At 40.9% G+C, this 23,208-nt stretch overlaps 1 protein-coding gene across 2 annotated transcripts in view; it reads right to left on the bottom strand.

Moving 5' to 3' along the window:
* The window catches only part of LOC126298349 (mothers against decapentaplegic homolog 3-like), a 199,148-nt gene that overhangs the window by 64,343 nt on the left and 111,597 nt on the right, over nucleotides 1–23,208 (bottom strand). The window contains exon 3 of one of the 2 annotated variants that reach the window (XM_049989643.1): nucleotides 8,551–8,811. In XM_049989643.1, coding sequence (XP_049845600.1) covers nucleotides 8,551–8,811 — 261 coding nt within the window. The remainder of the gene's footprint in view (nucleotides 1–8,550; nucleotides 8,812–23,208) is intronic. The other variant, XM_049989644.1, reaches the window with a different exon arrangement.

The raw sequence follows: 23,208 nt of genomic DNA on the forward strand, positions 1-23,208 counted from the left end.
CCCTCTCCCTATACCAACCCCACACAACACTACCCACCCCACCTGACACTACTAACCCCCCACCCCCAACAATCAGTGCACCTGCTGAAAAACAGCATTGGCAGTTTTAGTACAGTTTGCATCATGAAGAAGGGACATAGGTGTGTTTATTCTAGCTCATCAGAGGATAATACAGCCAGGAGAGCAGTGTGCTCAGCACATGCTACTATATATCCGCATCCAGTGATGCCTATAGGCTGAGGATGATGTGGCAGCATGTCAGTACTGTTGGGCCTTCATGGCCCAGTTTAGTTTAGTTCATCATGGGATAACTCTGAAAGCTAGCAAGTTTTCTTTCTTTTGTGTTTGTCTATCAACAAATCAATGCTCCTGATTTTTGGTGAGTGGTCTCCTTTAATCTAAAACTATTTACATTTTACAAAAACATTCCTACAACATTCAAAGTTCACATGAGTGTTTTATGAGTAATCTTGGTGAAGCTACATATTGACATCAATTCCTTCTCTTTTTCAAAGTAAATTATCTGTGATTTTTCTTTGTTCTCTAATTCAAAGACACATGTATAGTGTAAATAGTGGCTTTTTAATTACCAATATGAAAAATATTACTAAAAAACAAAAAGCATGGAGAAACACAGAAGAATTGCTAACATGAACAGTGATTTGAACTTCACATTTTAGTACAGTTTCCAATTATGTAAAAAACTGTTGCAAATGAAGTATACTGAAGTCATGTAATGATAAATATATCAAATGAAGAACATTGAAATCACATAATATCATGAAAAAACTTTTTATAGCCAAAATTGTATTAATTAATTTTTATTATTGATGACTGGTTCTCATATGAGAAACTTCAATCACATAATATCCATTTTTACCAGAAGAATTAATTAAATGATTTATTTATTTTCTCAGTTCCCATGGAACTATCTGAAACAAAGTTACTTAGTTTTGGAATGAGACACTTTAGACATAATCCATGGAATAATATGAAGCAAAAGGATCCAAGGAGCTGCAGTGAATCACTGTACAGAATATAACGCATGTACCACAAGGAAGCATTTCAATATGATTTTTTCACTGGGTTTTATCACTCATGTATTTCAGTTCTACTGGAAGCTTAATGAAAATGGAACATGTAGAATAGTATACTGCTTTCAGTGTAATGGTTAATGGAGTGTCATCAAACTGCAAACTGTGTTTATACCTATTATCCACTGAGTGAGTCTTGTAGTTCCTTTTGAATGGTTCCATACAATTAACCACAAATATCATTTGAGGATGTTTGTACAGGATGGCAGAATAAGAATTTTAAAACATGCAAACCATGGACTTTGCAATGTTTTTAAACTATGTTACAGATAATTCTGATTGCCCTTTCCTGGGCTACAAATAAATGTTTTCAATGCAAAACTGTATGTTCCACAAAAACAAATTATGTTGGGAAATTAAAGAGTTACTTACTGAGTGTATCACTACAAAGATGCATTAGTATGTTTGTGAAAGTAAACGATGTGTGTCTTATTTCATATTTGTCATCATTCTACTCTGTGGACATGCTCTTCATGCCTCAACTACACACACTGAACCTATATACCTACACAATATGTTAAGTTTTCCTGACTGTGTTTCTACTAGTTTCACTCAAATTAGCCATTAAAAAAATATGGAAAACCAATTGGAATGTTTTCAGTTAAATGTGCCTTCCTGGAGAAACACTTAAACGAACAGGATTTTTGATTGTTAGATTTAAATATAGACCACTTGAACTACACTCTAAGCCACAAGTTCAACTCCCAGTAAATGTAAGTTAGTGACAAGCCACAAATGTATTGTAACTGAAATATAAAAGCAGATAATATAATCATCTCTAAAAATACCTGTTGCAACAATGTGATAAGTTACTGTATTCCTGGTCGCACCTCACACTGAAGAAAAACACTGCACTTAAGCCCACATCTTGTAGATTACAAATGATGTAATACAGTATGTACTGATATAGTGTATGCAGTTGAATCACAGAGTACTGTAGAAATGTCAGCAGTCAATCTCCCAATGTAACATTAGCAATTTTCAATACTGACCATCAACAGATTCTCTACAGAAAAGAGGGATAGAGACTACCTTTACTCATATAATCTGATATAAACTCTGGACTTCCCAGGCTAGACTACTATAGAACTTTAGAGAAATATGTCAAATACCGAGGCTCAGATATGAACTCTATAAGGTATTAAGGTGAGCACTAGCAACCCAGAGAATACCAAAGGGTTTAGAAATATAACCACAATTCCACTTATAGAATTTCTAATTAGCGACAGGAAGCATACAGAGCAAACACTTACTGGTCACTTGAAATTGGTGAATTAATTTGTAGAGACATGTCAAAAGCCAGAAATCTCCAGTAATGTGGAACTAGTCATAATTTACATTTCCAGTTGACTCAGCACAGATGAACTGCTTTTGTAGTGTGCACTAAAAATTATCTACCATCAATGGCATTTCCTATACTCAACATGACTCATAGGAGGGCTACAAATGTTTATATGCTAACAGTTTTCATCAGCAATATAGCTCAGGAAAGTCTACAGTTACACAATGTTTTACTAAATTAGCAAAAATAGCACTACTTAAAATATGTGACTTCTTTTGATCATAACAATCAGTTGCTGTGCTTCTACAACTAACAATTATGAGACTATACTGAATTATGTTGAAGAATAATTGTAATATATGAATGCACCTTTTTTTAAAAAAAAAAAAAAATATATTAAAAATAGTTCTAGCAGTACTAATGTGGCTTCGCAAATCTAGAATCCCAATATTTTATGGAAGGAATGGTTAGTAATACTCTTAATGTAGTTTTGAATTTCTGGAAATTCCCATTTCTTATCCTATGGAAATGTGTTGTTTTTACACTAACACAATAAACTCCATTTACTACCACAGACAAGAGCTATAGAGTCCATATGAGCAACATTCAATAGTAAATGTATAGATTATACACACATCAAAAAAGTTTTCCATCATCCTGATATGTCATGCAGGTACTGATGATAAGGTCACCACTGACATTGTTTGTTGGCGTATACATAGTTGCCACGAGCACTATCTATGGGAGAAACAATACATGCTAATGGATTGCAGCATTTCAGTTGAAAGAAAAGCAACAGTGGGAATGCATTAGAGACATCTGCAGAATAATAGAGTGAGCATCATCTTTAAATTTTGATAAAACACAGTATATACAGTTCCGTACAGTAAATGGCACAACTCCAGTAATAAATATAGACTTTGAACAGAAGTCTGTAGCTAAGGTAGAATTTTCAAAATTTTTAGGTGTGTCCATTGATGAGAGGTTAAACTGGAAGCAACACGTTGATGGTCTGCTGAAACGTCTGAGTTCGGCTACGTATGCTATTAAGGTTATTGCAAATTTTGGTGATAAGAATCTCAGTGAATTTGCTTACTATGCCTACTTTCATTCACTGCTTTCGTATGGTATCATATTCTGGGGTAATTCATTGTTGAGTAGAAAAGTATTCATTGCTCAAAAACGTGTAATCACAATAATTGCTGGAGTCCAACCACGGTCATCCTGCACACATCTATTTAGGGATCTAGGGATCCTCACAGTAACCTCATAGTATATATATTCACTTATGAAATTTGTTGTTAATAATCCAGCCCAGTTCAAGAGTAATAGCAGTGTGCATAGCTATAACACCAGGAGAAAGGATGATCTTCACTATGCAGGGTTAAATCTGACTTTGGCACAGAAGGGGGTAAATTATGCTGCCACAAAAGTCTTTGGTCACCTACCAAACAGATAGTCAACCAACATTTAAAAATAAATTAAAAGAATTTCTAGATGACAACTCCTTCTAATCATTGGCTGAATTTTTAGATATAAATTAAGGGAGGGGGAAAAAAAAACTAACGTAAGCATTAGTCTCATGCAATATTTTGTGTAATGTAATATCTTGTACAGACATCTTTCATTAACCTGACACGTTCCACATCATTACGAAGTGTCGTATTCATGATCTATGGAACAAGTATTAATTTAATCTAATCTAATCTAATCAATTGTGCAGCAAAGGACAATCGTGACCAACAATTGGGCCCATATCGTCATATTACACACAGAAGGTTTGTCAACCAGGAAAGTTGCTGGACATGTACACAGGAGTCAAAGTAATGAGGTGCAGATGTGGAACTGGTTCCAATTGACAGGTAGTGTCGAGGACTTACACTGCACAGGCTGTCCACATTTGACAGGTGCACAGGATGACTTACTCAAAGGAACCCTGTGCTGAATGTTCCAGAACTGAATTCTGGCATTTGAAAAGCCTACAAGACATTTCATATTGCGTCAAATTGTTAGGAGATGATTGTGTCACAGGAATCTCCACCACTGACAACAGTGTCAACCACCACACCATACACTACAACAACATGGGCTCTGTTACAGATAGGCAAGACACCCTAGGACTGGCATCGGGCATTGTTATGGATGAACCTCCAATATGTCTGTACTGCGATAATTACAGACGACATACTGGAAACAACTCGGTAATATCAACCACCTCTGACAATGCATCTCACATGTGCAAGATGGTGGTGGTGGACTGATGTTCTGGCACGGCATACGTGGGGCCACCATACACCTCTTGTGTTGCTGAGGGCAGTTTACCTGCTCTATGGTACAAGGATGGGATCTTGCAATCAATAGTGAGACCATATAGCCAACATTTTGGAGACCGTTTGATCTTTATGGACTCAGGTGCTCATTGTGTTGGTCTCGTGAACATGTTCCTTCAGCATGCTAGTATCACCAGACTGGAGTGGCTTGTCAGGTCCACAGATATGAACCAAATTGAACATGTATGGGATTGACTGAAACAAGATGTTTTGGGACCGCCGAAGAGCGGGACAATTCGGATCAGGACTGATAGCTGTGCATTCCCCCATTCACACACATCCATGCCCGAGGCAGGATTCGAACCTGCGACCGTAGCGGTCGCTCGGCTCCAGACTGTAGCGCCTAGTACCACACGGCCACTCCGGCTGGCGTCACAACTGCAAGAAACTTCTTTTTTATGAGGTTACCAGTTTCAGTCCGTTAAGACCATCTTCAGATTTACAACCACGATGGTAGATGGTGGCCACCATCAGGGTCTGTAGATGGTCTAAACAAGACCAAAACCGGTGACTTCATAAAAAAAAAAGAAGTTTCTTGCTGTTGTGACTCTCCATGTTCATTTTTATGTAATAAGAAAACCACCGTACTCCAAGCAATATGTTCTAAAAAATTATTAAATGTCATATCATTTGTGAAAGAGTGAAGTTATAACAGCTAGCACCGTCTCTCAATGCAGTGTGTTACGTCAGAGCGAGTGTGCAGCACAACTACTGCAGAGTGAGACACGAGGGTGAGTGGACATGTGAGCAGTGCATATTGTGGAAAATTAGGCCTGTGCAAGGCCCCGTTGTTAATTGTGAGGCACAAAGGCATACAAGTGTGGGTAGATTCATGAGGGTCTATGAACATACAGATCCTGCCCCATAATTGGTTGTAGTTGATCAAAGTGCGCCCGTATTATATGGAGCAACCCGAGTACAGTCAAGACAGTGCCTCAATGGAATTATAAGTTCATTTTAGTTTCATTCACATTTTAAACATTGTGAGGCATTACGCAGTGACTATGAGTGAACTTTTAGTTCAATAATATGTGATAATTGTCAAAACTTTAGATTCTCAATTTATTTGTTATCCCATGACATTGTCACCTTAATAGGGTCCAAATCCTTTCCTATTATCAATTATTCTAGAGTAATTGTTTAAAGCTAAAGGGACATTTGTAAGAAAGAACAATAACACCAGTTCGTTTCTTGTTGAAAGTATTACTGAGATTAATTATTATAGATGCCAAGCAATTATTAAATATGCCTTAATAAGTTAATTCTTCTGTTCAATAATAATTAGAGGCAATGTTAATTCTTGCAATCCACATTAGGAGTGAAATAAATTAAATTAACTTCAATTAAAGTAGTCCAAAGCAATTAAAGATTCAAGTAAAGGGGTATATTCATTTTGCACACTTCATTTTGTATTGACTGTCAAACTATTATTTTGAGTTGATTTGATTTGTATTCTGCTGTTGCAATTGTGTTGAAGCTTAACTGTGATTTATACATGAAAGTGAATTCTAAATTAGGTGAGATAGGAAACCCAAAATTAAATTCTTGTGCAAATTACATGAGTTCTGTGCATGTGAGTAGATGCTATTGTGAGTTTACATAATTATTACTAAAACAAAAATGGCATTCACTACTCAGTACTTTTCAGTACTGAGTGTTCATTACTTATGCCAATTTGTCACTTTAGATTTTAGTGGCAATTGAAAACCACTGTTTGCATTTCCCATTATTACTTTGCACCATTTTGTGCTGTTGGAACTGTGTGTGTATCTTCTGTTGACACATGCTTGGCTAAACAGATACATAATCACTGTTGTTCTAATTGTCATTTAGGTGGTGAACAGATTGTCCATTAGAACTGGCAGTTGTTTAATTACTTCTAAATTATTTCATTGACGTTTTGTTGTGTAATATTCAAATTTCATGATACTCCTTTTTGTTTTGTACTTTAGTGTATGTGACTTGCATTTTTTTAAGTATATTAATCACATTTCAAGTAAGCAGGAAGAAAGTGAAGTAACTTGCTTGTAAGGGTAACTTGTTGTCCACTTCTCCCCTAACTGGTAACTGTCTTTGGAAATACACTCCTGGAAATGGAAAAAAGAACACATTGACACCGGTGTGTCAGACCCACCATACTTGCTCCGGACACTGCGAGAGGGCTGTACAAGCAATGATCACACGCACGGCACAGCGGACACACCAGGAACCGTGGTGTTGGCTGTCGAATGGCGCTAGCTGCGCAGCATTTGTGCACCGCCGCCATCAGTGTCAGCCAGTTTGCCGTGGCATACGGAGCTCCATCGCAGTCTGTAACACTGGTAGCATGCCGCGACAGCATGGACGTGAACCGTATGTGCAGTTGACGGACTTTGAGCGAGGGCGTATAGTGGGCATGCGGGAGGCCGGGTGGACGTACCGCCGAATTGCTCAACACGTGGGGTGTGAGGTCTCCACAGTACATCGATGTTGTCGCCAGTGGTCGGCAGAAGGTGCACGTGCCCGTCGACCTGGGACCGGACCACAGCGACGCACGGATGCACGCCAAGACCGTAGGATCCTACGCAGTGCCGTAGGAGACTGCACTGCCACTTCCCAGCAAATTAGGGACACTGTTGCTGCTGGGGTATCGGCGAGGACCATTCGCAACCATCTCCATGAAGCTGGGCTACGGTCCCGCACACCGTTAGGCCGTCTTCCGCTCATGCCCCAACATCGTGTAGCCCGCCTCCAGTGGTGTCGCGACAGGCGTGAATGGAGGGACGAATGGAGACGTGTCGTCTTCAGCGATGAGAGTCGCTTCTGCCTTGCTGCCAATGATGGTCATATGCGTGTTTGGCGCCGTGCAGGTGAGCGCCACAATCAGGACTGCATACGACCGAGGCAGACAGGGCCAACACCCGGCATCATGGTGTGGGGAGCGATCTCCTACACTGGCCGTACACCTCTGGTGATCGTCGAGGGGACACTGAATAGTGCACGGTACATCCAAACCATGATCGAACCCATCGTTCTACCATTCCTAGACCGGCAAGGGAACTTGCTGTTCCAACAGGACAATGCACGTCCGCATGTATCCCGTGCCACCCAACGTGCTCTAGAAGGTGTAAGTCAACTACCCTGGCCAGCAAGATCTCCGGATCTGTCCCCCATTGAGCATGTTTGGGACTGGATGAAGCGTCGTCTCACGCGGTCTGCACGTCCAGCACGAACGCTGGTCCAACTGAGGCGCCAGGTGGAAATGGCATGGCAAGCCGTTCCACAGGACTACATCCAGCATCTCTACGATCGTCTCCATGGGAGAATAGCAGCCTGCATTGCTGCAAAAGGTGGATATACACTGTACTAGTGCCGACATTGTGCATGCTCTGTTGCCTGTGTCTATGTGCCTGTGGTTCTGTCAGTGTGATCATGTGATGTATCTGACCCCAGGAATGTGTCAATAAAGTTTCCCCTTCCTGGGACAATGAATTCACGGTGTTCTTATTTCAATTTCCAGGAGTGTAATTGCTTCATAAGAATTTCTTGTTACTATTACACTCATGTGAACACTGTCGATAAATTTGCATTATCTGATTAGTAAGAGGGAGACTGAAAGTATCTTAAATCAGAATTTTGTATCCACCTGAAAGCCAACAGAACCCTAATAGAGAGAGAGAGAGAGAGAGAGAGAGAGAGAGAGAGAGAGAGAGAGAGTGTTTTACCAAATTTATGTTATTTTTTATGTGTATTAACAGCTTAATGCTCCCACTGTACTGCGAGATGTTATGTTTGCTCATTTAATTGTTCCTGAGCAATATAACAGATAAGACATATGAAAAAACACCTATTTGTAAATACTCACTCATATTATCACTTCGGTCAATATTGTCACCATCCTCGGACATGTAGCCAGGTGGTGGTGTTTCAGTTGCTGGTAGAGTTGGTGTAGCAGGCAGACCAGGATGTGATGGTGGAGGTGATGGTGTGAACGATGTATTCTCGGGTACTGATGAACACATCTCACCATGGTCATTTTCTGGACTAGTTACCGACAGTGGTGTAGAAACTGAAAATAATTCATCTGGTGGTGTCGGATGACGTGGTACCAAGATAGCTGGTAGTGCTAAAAAGAGATAATTAGTAATGATTTACTCACAATGCTACTTTAAAAAGAATATTATTGCTATGTGATGATTCTACAATGAATTGTGTAGTGCTACAAGAAAATTAGTCTTAAACAACTGTGTCTTACTTATTGTGTCATTTTGTTCTTAGAAAGAAGATTATAACAATATCAAACTATCTACATTTCATATTGACAGTAGCATGTCCAATGAATATAGCAGGAAGTCCAGAAGCTGTAATTTCTGCAAGTAGTGACACTCGACTTGCATCAATCAGTTCAATTAAAAATTAGTGTGCAACACATTATTCTCGTGAATCAAATTTTATCACACTCAAACTGAAAGCATTTCTGAATATAGACACCTTATTGCTACATGATCAATAAGTCCTGATCAGAAACATAACACAATAATAATTTACATCATAATGTGTTTTATTTCAACCAAAACTATGGTAACATTAATAGAGTATGTGTTACGACTGAACTGTACTTGTTTTCAGCATGGTAACTTACTTTCTACATAGTGTCATAAGTTCTTTTTTCATGTGTAACGACCAGTCACAGTGATGAACAATACACCGTTACCTCAAGAGATAAAGGGTTTGAGTGCCTGTAGAAAGTTAAGTCATATGCACACAATAAATCACAGTTATTCCACTCCCTTCCAAAACAATCTTAGCTATCATAGGAAGGCTGAAGAAATGTAGCAAGGCAAATTTTCATCATGAATGGCCAATTCTATCGTTTATCCCTTTTTCTAAGCCACTGGAGGCCTAAGAATCTCTTAACAGAGGCAAGGTGACTGGATCAAATGGAATACCTGTACAATTCTACATTCTACATACATATTCTGCAAGTCACTATATGGTACATAACAGAGGGTACCTTATACCATTAATGGTCATTACCTTTCCTGTTCCACTCGCAAATGGAGCAAGGGAAAAATAACTTTCTATATGCTTCCATATGAACCCTAATTCCTTTCATCTTCCCTATGTGGTCCCTACACGAGATGTATATTTGTGGCAGTAGAAATGTTTTGACATCACTTGTAAATGCTGGTTCTTAAACTTTTCTCAACATCAATGACAGAAAACAGCCCTTTGATTTGTATTTTTATCAGAATATGGTAATAATGTCATTCTTAGATAGGACTTCTTGCACACATAACAAGCAGTCATAGACAGTGAAAGACCAGACTGACTAAGCTATTTCAACAAGCACACATAATACAGATTGCTCTGGGTGGTTGCTTGTTGTTGAAGACATTGTTACCCTGCCATCATCAGTGAGGCGAGTTCCTGTCATCAATCCGGGTGCTCAGTTTAACTATGATGCATTGGTCAATGCCCAGAAGCTACTTAGGCTCAAAAAAGGTGGGGTGATCAAGAAGAACTTTGGATCATTATTTGTCATGAACAGACAACTCTACCCTAAAGGTATGAGTGTAGGACCAGCTGAACCAGTCTAGGACAGTCAGCTAAATTCCATCGAAGTATAATCATGTTCTGGTACCACTATACACAATGCAGTGAAGAAAGCTACTATCCAACTGCCAATAGCATCTGGCCTGACTGAGGAAGAACTGAAGCAAGTGTTAGCCATTCTGCGCCTTTTTTCGAATGCTTTCAAATCCAGAGTGGAGAAAACACACACCAAGTGACCCAGGGTAAGAAACCATATCAGTAATGGAGATCATCTGCTGATTAGCCAGTGTTCACACAGTGTGTTGCTGGATGAACTACTGATAATCTTTCATAAAGTAGAGAAGATGCTGCAAGATGACATTCTTGAACCTTCAAAGAGTCCTCGGTCCTCTGCCGGGATCCTCGTGAAGGATAAGAATGACACATGACATTTCTGTTTCAACTGCTGACGACTGAACAAAATCATGAAAAAGATATCTACTGCTGGCCGTACAACAATGGCATCCTCGACTGCTCGAAAGGAGTAAAGTATTTCTCAGCTACGGGCTTATGTTTGCAGTTATGCTATTCAGATTACGGACAACCTGCTCAGACACCTTAAATGGATGATGTCTTTACTCTCTGGATGATACAGTCACTTTTTTTGCAGACATTTCAAGAAGATCTAAGCTGCTAGACAATCGTGTCGATGTGCATTCAAGACTGCAGGTCTCGACCTCAATCCAAAGGTCTATGCCGCTATATGCCAGTGTTGTGACTCGGCGATCATTCAAAGCGCCGCCGCCCAACTACGCGCGTCCTGTATGTGCGGCGCTGTTTGCGAGCCATGCAGCAGCTGCGCCACCTAAGCGGCCAGCCGAGCAGCGGCCAGCCGAGCAGCGGCCGCTAGACTGGGACTCAGTGCTCATTCGAATGCTAACGTATACACAGGTCTTGCCTGTCAACTTACTTTGACTTATGTGTTGTGTCGTTCTGAAATTGTGTGTTAAACTTGACGTTATAACAATTGGCGACGAGGTAGTGGATTTTTCCTTTCCACCGTTGACCTACAGGTTTCCGTGGCTACTGTCGAGCAACTATTGTAAAATCTCCTTGAACAACAAACGCTTCTAACAGCGGCGATTCGTGATTTAGTCACGGCGTTAAATGCGGTGCGTTTCTCGTCGTTGGCTATACCTCCTTTTCCTCCTTACGACGAGACGACGGAAGACTGGTGTGATTATGGAAAACGTCTTCGACAGTACTTCTTGGCATTTCATGTCACGGACGAACAACCATGTAAGTCTCTGTTCCTTTCCTGGATTTCACTTCAAATGTATCGGTTGTTGTCGCAATTGGCTCCCTTGAAGGATCCTGCGTCTTTGTCCTTTGCTGAAATGTGCTCACTTCTATTTTCAAAAGCAAATGCATGTGGTAGCATCTCGTGTCGCCTTTTATCATTGTCAAAAACAGCCGCATCAATCCTATTGCGCTTGGGCTGCTGAACTTCACGGCCTCAGTCAAAAGTGTCAATTTGTTACTGACGTTCACAAATGATCCTATGCCGATTCCATGGTACGGGATGCTATTATCCGGTCGGCGCTCAACAAAAGTACGGCAACGTGCCCTTCAGTTGGCAAATCCGACTCTCGATTAAGTTCTCTCCATTGCGCAGTCTTTTGGAATGTCTCGCGCCGCTGGGGCGCAAATAGAGGTGTGGGGTGATGTCGGGGCGCATCCCCGCCGGCCTACGTGGCCGCAGTGCGCTCCCACGCGCAGCCTCGGCATAACCGTAAACAACCCGCTAAGAAACTGCAGCAAAACCCCCAGCAACTTCCTTCACGTCCGCGGTGTTTTACGAAACATTCACGCGAGGACTGTCCCCAAAGGTGGGCTGTGTCAAAATTGCAAAAAGAAAGGTCATGTGTCTTCCGTTTGCAAATCCGACCGCATACATGTTCATGAACATGACGCTGATTCTGTGTTGTCTGTCAATTGCACTTCTTCCCTTTCAGGGAAGTTATTCCTCACTGTCGAAATCCTTGGTCGAGATGTTCGCAAGCAGGTGGATACCGGTTCTGCTGCTACTATAATTCTGACGTATCTTCAGTTGGGTTCTCCACTCCTGTCACCTGTCACACGGCAATTACGGACGTACAATAAACAGAAGATTTCTCTCTTGGGGCAGTTTAATGCTGAGGTATCTTACTAATCCGTCGTTCGCACTGTTCACATATTTGTGGTCGGCCAGAGTAACACAGAATCTTTTTGGTTTCAATGCCTTTCGTGTTTTTGGGTTCTCCATAGATGACTGTCAATATCGTCTCTGATGCTATTCCTTATGCCCAACTGGATTCCTTGTCGACATTTTCGTCCCCTTTTTCTCCTGGGTTAGGCCGTGCGAACGACTTTGAAGCTCATATCAAGCTCAAACCCACTGCTCGGCCTAAGTTTTTTCGGGCTCGGCCCATTCCTGTAGCCCTTCGTGATCGGGTAAAACGGGAGCTGGATCGTTTCACTACTTAAGGGGTCTTGCTTCCTGTCACTTCCAGTGAGTGGCCCTCTCCTGTCGTTGTCGTTGCTAAGCCAAATGGTGATATTCGTCTCTGTAGCGATTTCAAAGCCACTGTAAATGTTCAATGCCTCATCGACACCCTATGCCCCGTCCTGAAGAACTGTTCACCAAACTTGCTGGAGGCCAGTATTTTTATAAAATTGATCTGTCAGAAGCTTATCAACTTCCTCTCGACGCTGCTTCCCGGCAGTGGAACAACCCATTGCTTATGCCTCCAAAACTCTCACGGATGCCCAACAAAAGTATTCTCAAATTGAAAAAGCTTTGGCCATTATTTATGCTCTTTATAAATTTTTCTCTATGGCTCAAAATTTCATCTTGTTATGGATCACAAACCACTTGTTTCACCCATCGTCACTTCCCGACAAGGCTGCACACAGCCTCCAGCATTGGGCTCTTGTCTCGTTTCAATTATGAGATTCATTTCCGGCCAACGGCTCAACATGCAAATGCTCTGTCTCCCCTTCCCATGGGTCCTGATCTGGCATTCGATAGGGACGAACTTTTGTTTCCACCTGGATGTTGCCTAGCAGTGGGTTGTGGACGGGTTCCCCATCACTGGGAACAGGCTGGCGGCTGCTACGGGTTCTGACCCTACCATCTCCCGGGTTTTACGCTGTATTCAGAAGGGTTGGCCAGATCGTCCGTCCGCTAAGACTTCTGATCCGTTGCGGAACTACTGCGCTTTGCGCTACCGCTTCACGGCTAGGGATGGTGTTATCCTCCTTTCCACTGACTGCTTCGCCGCGTGTTGTGGTACCTGCGTCTTCGCGTGCTTCGGTCTTGCGCCTCCTTCACCAAGGGCACTGGGGTGTCTCGCACAAAATCTCTGGCGTGCCGCCATGTGTACTGGCCTGACATCGACTCTGAAATAGCACACATGGTCGCTGCCTGCGGCCCAGGCCGCTGCTCCAAAGTCATCTTTGTCACTCAGGTCTTCACCTGAGAAACTCTGGGAGCGTATTCATGCTGACTTCGCGGGACCTTTTTCTTAGGTAGTTATTGGCTTCTCGTTATTGATGTCTACTCTAACTTTCCTTTCATTGTCTGTTGCATGTCGCCTACCACCGCGGCAACCACCATCATTACGAAGTGTCGTATTCATGATCTATGGAACAAGTATTAATCTAATCTAATCTAATCTAATCTAATCTGTATTCCATCACGATGCAATTTCGGTGTTTCATCAACACTCTGAAGGTCCACAGATTACAGAATGCCTCCAAATATGCTTTGGAAAATACTACTGGTCTTCCAGGGAACGATCAAAGCGTAGACAGTTTGAGACATTACTCCCATGGAGAAAAATCCGCATGGGGGGAAAAAAAAAAAAAAAAAAAAAAAAAAAAAAAAAAAAAAAAAAAACGCCAGGAGAAAGGATGATCTTCACTATGCAGGGTTAAATCTGACTTTGGCACAGAAAGGGGTAAATTATGCTGCCACAAAAGTCTTTGGGCACCTACCAAACAGCATCAAAAGCCTGACAGATAGCCAACTAACATTTAAAAATAAATTAAAAGAATTTCTAGATGACAACTCCTTCTACTCATTGGCTGAATTTTTAGATATAAACTAAGTAAAAAAAAAAAAAAAATTAATCATTAGTGTCGTGCAATATTTTGTGTAATGTAATTTCTTGTACAGACATCTTTTATTAACCTGACACGTTCCACATCATTACGAAGTGTCGTATTCATGATCTATGGAACAAGTATTAATCTAATCTAATCTAATCTAATCTAATCTAATCCAGTGCTCTCGCCCGCATTTTTTCTTTGGAAGGCCTCCCCTCTATTCTTGTTACTGATAGGGGTCCGCGATTTGCCTCTTCCGAATTTGCGGATTTTTGTGCTCGTCATGGCGTTATGCATGTCACGGCCCCGCCTTTCCATCCACAATCAGACGGTGAGGCTGAACAACTGGTCCGCACATTTAAGGCTCAGATGCGGAAACTTCTGACTTCTGCTGCTGATAATGCGCTCCTCCAGTTTCTGGCGTCTTACCGTTTCACCCCCCATGAGCGACCACAGCCTGGCTGAGCTCTTACATGGCCGACAGCCTCGCACACTACATCTTCTGCGGCCTTCCACCTCACGGCCGCGGGCGCCTTCACTTGGCCGGTTCACCGACGACGACCCCGTCTGGGTACGGAGATATGGCAGGCAGCCAAAATGGAGCCCAGGCCGAATCTTAAGACGCCGTGGCCGATGCCTGTATGGTGTCGCAGTGCATCATTTGGACCAGCTTCGGCCTCGTGTGCCGGCAACGCCTGTTCCAAATGCCGCTACACCACCTTCGGCTCTACCTGACGCTCGGGATGTTGGCATCTCGCAATACTCACAACGCAGCCCTCTCACCGTCATAGCGATACCAGCACAAGAACGGATGCCACCAGGAGACGTGCCCATGCAGGAACCGGATGATCATCCTGTCTGAGCCAATCTACTCGCCTTTTCCTCCAACGGACGCCGACACGTCACCCATGTCTCCTGTTCTATCAACTGGACTTGACGCAACGGGCAGATTCGACCCCTACGTCTCCTGTCATCTAGACCCGTTATCATCGGGGACACTTCCGTCCGTACGGGAAGCCGCCTCCTCGATACTTTACGGAGAGTCAAACGCCTATGGATGTTAGCCATCTCCAAGACACCTCAATCAGAACCAGTGCAACAATTTCAAGGGGGGGGGGGGGGGGGGAGGAAAGTGTTGAATCGCCGATCATTCAAAGCGCCGCCGCGCATTTACGCGCGTCCTCTACGTGCGGCGCTGTCTGCAAGCCATGCAGCAGCTGCGCCACGTAAGCGGCCAGCCGAGCAGCGGCCGCTAGACTGGGACTCAGTGCTCATTCGAATGCTAACGTATACACAGGTCTTGCTTGTCAACTTACTTTGACTTGTGTGTTGTGTCGTTCTGAAATGTGTGTGTTAAACTTGACGTTATAACAGCCAGCAAGCAGTTAGGATCGGTAGCAATCCCCGTGGCATAAAGCACAGATAGTCACTTAGCACATGAATGTAGATGCAAGCTGGAGCCATACTGTACCAGACGAGACACAGAATACGGTGATTCATGTTGTGGAGCTTGGCGGAAGACGCACAACTGCGTTTAATATTAACTTTAAACGTTAGTATACGACTCCAACTAGACAGTCGACATTATCCACACTGACAGCTTCTTAATCACGATTTCAGTAACTTCGAGATAAAACTCACTTTTTAATTAGAATTTTATTTCATACAATCGCTGTGAAGGTGATACAAAATACTAAAGCTAGCTTAGTAGGCAATTTAGAATGAACTTTCAAGATGTTTACATATAGTCTGACTAGTATTCGAGCTGCCAAAATGGAGCATCTCTGTGAGGTAATATTTTATATTTTTCAAATCTAGTCAGCATCAGGAAACATTTAACTGGCAGTCTGTGTAGTTTTTGGGGCCGGAGGGGACACGGAACTAGACGACAGCCGCTAGGTAAACGGTCGGCAACTCGCAGACAGCGATCCAGAAAATTGGACAGCCGACAGTATTTTTAAAGTGTATTCGAGAAAATTATTTAAAATTTTTTGTTTGAGTGCCACCCTTACCACTTTTAATGTTATTTTACAAGTAACTGAGTGACTCATTTGGTTAGTTGTTAATGGTTGTTGTTGTCTTCAGTCCTGAGACTGGTTTGATGCAGCTCTCCATGCTACGCTATCCTGTGCAAGCTTCATCTCCCCGTACCTACGGCAACCTACATCCTTCTGAATCTGCTTAGTGTGTTCATCTCTTGGTCTCCCTCTACGATTTTTACCCTCCACGCTGCCTTCCAGTGCTAAATTTGTGATCCCTTGATGCCTCAGGACATGTCCTACCAACCGATCCCTTCTTATCAAGTTGTGCCACAAACTTCTCTCCAATACCTCATTAGTTATGTGACCTACCCATCTAATCTTTAGCATTCTTCGGTAGCACCACATTTTGAAAGCTTTTATTGTCTTCTTGTCTAAACTATTTATCGTCCATGCTTCACTTCCACACTCCAAATACTTTCAGAAACCACTTCCTGACACTTAAATCTATACTTGATGTTAACAAATTTTTCTTCAGAAAAGCTTTCCTTGCCATTGCCAGTCTACATTTTATATCCACTCTACTTCGACCATCAGTTATTTTGCTCCCCAAATAGTAAAACTCATTTACTACTTTGTGTCTCATTTCCTAATCTAATTCCCTCAGCATCACCCGACTTAATTCGACTACATTCCATTATCCTCGTTTTGCTTTCGTTGATGTTCATCTTATATCCTCCTTTCAAGACACTATCCATTCCATTCAACTGCTCTTCCAAGTCCCTTGCTGTCTCTGACAGAATTACAATATCATCGGCAAACCTCTAAGTTTTTATTTCTTCTCCATGAATTTTAATACCTAATCTGGATTTTTCTTTTGTTTCCTTCACTGCTTGCTCAATATACAGATTGAATAACATCGGGGAGAGGCTACAACTCTGTCTCACTCCCTTCCCAACCACTGCTTCCCTCTCATGTCCCTCGACTCTTATAACTGCCATCTGGTTTCTGTACAAATTGTAAATAGCCTTTCGCTCCCTGTATTTTACCCCTGCCACCTTCAGAATTTGAAAGAGAGTATTCCAGTCAACATTGTCAAAAGCTTTCTCTAAGTCTACAAATGCTAGAAATGTAGTTTTGCCTTTCCTTAATCTATTGTCTAAGATAAGTCGTAGGGTCAGTACTGCCTCACGTGTTCCAATATTTCTGCCGGAATCCAAACTGATCTTCTGCCAAGGTCGGCTTCTACTAGTTTTTCCATTTGTCTGTAAAGAATTCGCGTTAGTATTTTGCAGCTGTGACTTATTAAACTGATAGTTCGGTAATTTTCACATATGTCAACACATGCTTTCTTTGGGATTGGAAATATTATATTCTTCATGAAGTTTGAAGGTATTTTGCCTGTCTCATACATCTTGCTCACCAGATGGTAGTTTTGTCAGGACCGGCTCTGCCAAGACCGTCAGTAGTTCTAATGGAATGTTGTCTACTCCTGGGGCCTTGTTTCGACTCGGGTCTTTCAGTGCTCTGTCAAACTTTTCATGCAGTATCATATCTCCCATTTTATCTACATCCTCTTCCATTTCCATAATATTGTCCTCAAGTATATCTCTCTTGTATAGACCCTCTATATACTCCTTCCATCTTTCTGCTTTCCCTTCTTTGCTTAGAACTGGGTTTCCATCTGAGCTCTTTATTGATACCAGTGGTTCTCCTGTCTCCAAAGGTCTCTTTAATTTTCCTGTAAGCAGTATCTATCTTACCCATAGTGAGACAAGCCTCTACATCCTTATGTTAATGGTTAGCAGGTATATTAAATACACATTAGCTATGCTGTGTAGCACAGGAGGGTGCCCTGGAGAGCACGCTGGCTGGCCGTCAGTCTGTTGCGTTGATTCACACAAGTTCTGCACACCCGATGGCAATACAAGAATTTCATTTATTGAATTATGAAATTTTATAGACTTAAGACACTGGCAACCTCAAAAGCCTCTTAATTGGAGGAGGCATATTCATTTTAACACAACTTGAACGAAAGCTCAACGCTGCTTCACAAAACTTCAATGTGAAATGATAAATCTTTCAGGTAGGTGTACAGGGTGGCAGCGACCTGCGACATGGAAGTGGCTTCTTTCTGGTGCACAGTTAAAAATCAGCCAATAATTGGTTGAAAAATTTCCCCAATAATGAAAGTAAAGCTACATGGACTGTACTGAAACAAGAAACAGGAACTGTGAAGCAGAGGTGTACAAACACACAAATCAAGAACAAGGAAACCGAGCAAGTAACCCAAAAGAACTAGCAAATGTGAATACCTACTTTAGCAGCATTGCAACAAAGTTAGAGAAAATTTTTGCAAAAGTGTTAATCAACCAACATAGTAGCATACAGCTAACTTGATGGTATTGCTGCCAGCTACTGACAAGGAAGAATGGAATGTTGTAAGGCAATTAAAGACCCAAACCTCTGCAGGCTTAAATGAAATTCCAGTGCATGTGCTGAAAAAAAAATGCATAAAAGGTACAAACCTCCACTAATGGAAATCATAAATGAATCCTTAAAAACTAGTTGCTTCCCTGACTATCTGAAGCATGCAAAATTTTTTTACAGTTCACAAGAAAGGTGGTGCAGAAAACACTGAACTACAGACCAACAGCCCTACTGTCATCCTTTTCCGAAGTGGTAGACACAATAATGAAAAACAGGCTTATGAGCTACTTAAGCAAATTCAAATTCCTTTGTAATGACCAGTACGGTTTCAGGCCTCACACAGGCACAGAATCCGCAATAGCACAATTCACAAATACAGTTTTAGAAGCACTAGATGAGAACAGTTATGTAACTGGCCTTTCCCAAGACCTGTCTAAGGCATTTGATACAGTTGACGATCAGAAAATGTTGCACAAGTTAGAGGTAGTGCTAATCAAACATAGATAGTTGACACATCCTATTATCGACAGTATTTTTAAAAGTTATTGATGTATTGATTAACTATTGATTGTTTTGGACAGGTATTTCAAATGAAAAATAGCTTTCTAAAAATTTTATTGCTTAAAATACAATACTACTAGATATGCACATTTTGTTGTGTAAAACGTATGGTATTTAAATTCTTGTCCTTTAGTCTGTTTAAAATACAACTATGTAAAATACACGTAAGGTGTTTAAATTCTCCTTTAATCTATTGCATTTTTAAGTAATTGTTTATCTAGCCTTGGAGAAAACTCTCTCTGCAGGAACTGAAGTCGCTGGACACCACAAATTTACAGGCCATTACACTGAACACAATATTAGATTTTGCACAATATTCTAATACACCAGCATGCTTGTCTATTACAGGTTTTTCAAAATATTTACGTAGGTCCATTATGGAATCACTGACTGGTGTAACGATATCGATGTTATGCTGTTGCTAATTTGGGGGGATATGGGGAGGGGGAGAATTATGAACATCCGATTATAAACTGTTAAACTATCAGACGCATTAGCATTGCTCATGGGTGTTTCTGTTTCAGGTATTGTTCTTGGTGTTGACGATTAGCAGCATACTCTTTCTGAAGTAATTGTGCAGCGAGGTCTGCCTCTTGACACTTCCTGAAACGAAGTTTTTTTTTTAAACCTAGGATCTAATGTCACAATCATATTAACAGTCACTGTGTTAAACCATTTAACTATTTCATTGACTGATTTAATGAAGGAATCCACAAGAACTCCTTCATTAGTTAAGGTGCTCGTGTAAGAGGTATGACCTGCCATCCCCCCCCCCCCCCCCAAGATTGTTGCTATGTCAAAAGGTTCCCAAAGATCTATTACCTGTGAGGGTAGGCAATGCATTTGCACTTTCATTGATCATAATGTCAAGCTCTTTTGAATGTGCGGCACGAGCTGTTCCAGCGAGATGGCGCCTCTTGTATCAGTCTCAGTTATTGATTGATTGCTGTTTTTTTTTTTTTTTTTTTTTTTTTTTTTTTTTAATACTGCGCAGTTTGTCACTGGCTAGTGTAAAGTTATGAGTTGCAGTAGCTTTATTTCTCAATAAAATTTTGGAAAATGTTTCTGCTTTGAAACAGTCTTGTACTGTTAAGTTGATGCAGTGGGCAGAGCAGGGTGAATGTCAAATCCTTAAGATTTAGGCAGCGTTGTCTGCAATCACTACCGTCTTATCACGGATATTATATTCTAGTAAGATTTGATTCATGACCTGAAAAATGTAATGTTACAGTAACCTGCCAGTATGTCTGGAATTTTGCATAACATTGTCAAAAAAAATTCCCCTAATGTCTTGTTATATGAAAAATTACTTTTCTACATAAAAATATAATGCTCATAAAAATTGGGTCAATATATTGTCGATGTTATGTTGAGCTTCAGTGTCTTAGAATCAAGGGGAAGGTGCGAAGAGGAAGCAGAAGAGGTATCATCGTAAGGAATAGGGATGCGAGAGGGGAATTGTTTACTGGTCTGCCACGCAATGCTGTTACCTTAGGTGTGCATACTTGCTGACTAACTGCAGTAAATATAGTATAAAGTGCACATGGGAATAACAAGTTTGAAACTGTGTTGAAGAGATGAAGGGTGGCTTCTTCACTCATTGTTTTTTCTCGGTTGAGTTGACACTAAATACAAAACGAAAGGGCCATCACTCTACTGCAGTGTTACAGCTGCTACATTACTGAGATCGGCAGCAGTTGTGATTTTACTGCACTCAAAGTGTGTAGCTTGTAAAAGTACCGTTGGGTGTTTTGGCTTTCACTGGGGAAAGCGCACAGAGCGGTATAAAGAGCACAATACGGTATTAACGAAGGATAAGGAAAAGTGCGGCAAGAGACAGCAGTGCTGGCACCTTCGCCCATCATACCGATTCCTATCATATACCAGCACCGCTAAAAGGTTGCACTTGACAGAACCTGATAGTGTTTCGTCGGCTTCACTGTAGCAGTGATACAAAAGCTTCCATTACACAATAACTGAGAATTTTCCATTACCACTGGAAAGTTCTGATTCAGTTAGTAAGGCCTGTATTTGCAACTTGCTTTGGTTAGTCCTTTTTGGCAAATATATGCATTAATACCGATGCTGTTTTATAAGTACCAAAAGTTTTAATTCTGTTCTGATTTGCTAACACAATTGAAGTAGTCCACATAAATCACTACAAAAACAAGTTTATATATTTGGAAGACAGCAAGATAGTAACTGTAACGCCAATGCCAGCTGATTTTGCTATGTTGCATTAAGTTTGGTTCAAGTGCTGTTGGATTTGTTAATTTCTACATTAGTATGCTATCGCACAAACTATAAAGTGAAAACTTCAGGCGCGGAAGTTACAATGTTTTGAGAAAGCACATTATGCACACATCTATGTTCAAATGTGTCCCTTATTTGTAGTAATGAATAAGAAAATATATTAAGCCTGTTGTAAAGCAATTATTCACTGATTTGTTACGGTTAGCAGTGTCCATAAACAGAACACAAATGGCAAGATGGCTTCAGATTTCTATTGACAAGAGGGGTGAGGGGGTATAGGAGTGGTGAAACTGCCAAGAATTGATTAACACTGACATGCACTGATCACAAGAATGAAACAAAACTCAGCATGGCATTGACGAGCTAAAGAAACATTTTAAAAATGTTACATGTGCATAGATTCTGCGTTGTGATGACCAGCAGTTTTTGTTACTTTTAATATGGGTGCAACTAATTTTTCACCTATAATCAAGTGGCAAGTCTGTCAGTTGCAAAAGTAAAAAAAAAAAATAAATTTTCTGAGGGCTTTCTCTAATTTATTTTTGCTCTTCCTATAGTTCTGAGATCAGTAAATATTTAAATGTGGTTTTATCTGGCAACTCATACCTGCTCTCTAAGGCATAAAGTTTTTTTTTTTTTTTCAAACTTTGATGGTTGGAAGTTACATGCGGTACCATGCTGATAGCACATTTTTTAATACATACATTCTTTTTTACTTTTGAACTTGCATCATACAACTGTTCTGTTGAAATAGGTTTCTTTTATGGGGCTTCTCGATTCTTTTGGTTGCACATTTTGCACTTGATCTAGCTCACAAGTTGATCCCTCACCTTTCAATTCTATTACTAATTTGTGGTTCCTAGTTTTTCACCATGCTTTCTTTTTAATGGTCTTTTAAATTATTGCTATTACCTGATAATGTTCATAATCTTTAACACAGAAATAATGCTTTACAACCTATTATCCCCCACTTTCTTGAAGAAAAAAAAATTCCACACAGATGTTTGATTTTTTATGGTTTATTTTCAAAACAAACTTATTTATGCATGTCTTACACGAACAAAATAACCTTGGAAGGGCGGAACTCCTCAGCCAATAGAATATTGGCGGTGTGCAAAAAGTACTTTGTCAGCACCATTCTGAACACTTCTTCACTACTGTGCTGTTTGTCTCACGGCTGCTAGTGACCGCAATACAATAATGCCACAACTGGTGTTGTGTAATGAATAATCCTGTTGTGTGGCACTTAAATAATGAAATAAAGTGACAAAGAAGCCATTGTTGGTACACTGAGGTCACATATGGTACCTGTGGAGCCAGAAGTTTTAGAGGTAGAATTACTCGCGAGGCTCAAAAAATTACTAACCAGGTTGCAGAATGTAAACTCGAAAAAATGAAAAAGAAAATAACAATGGTGAGCTTATTCACCTGCTGCACAAGTTTCAAGCAAGGAGTTACAGCATTAATGGGCAAGAGCTTAAAAAATATCTGCAGGAGTAGAAGTTTTGCAAAAAAATTCCTGCTGTGAAAGCAGACAGCATGTAAATACAACTGTATATTTTAATGATTATGTCCAGCAACCACACAAATAATATATTTGACACTCAACGGGCTGT

This window comes from Schistocerca gregaria, chromosome X, assembly GCF_023897955.1.
Source record: "Schistocerca gregaria isolate iqSchGreg1 chromosome X, iqSchGreg1.2, whole genome shotgun sequence".
NCBI classification, from domain to species: Eukaryota; Metazoa; Arthropoda; class Insecta; order Orthoptera; family Acrididae; genus Schistocerca; species Schistocerca gregaria.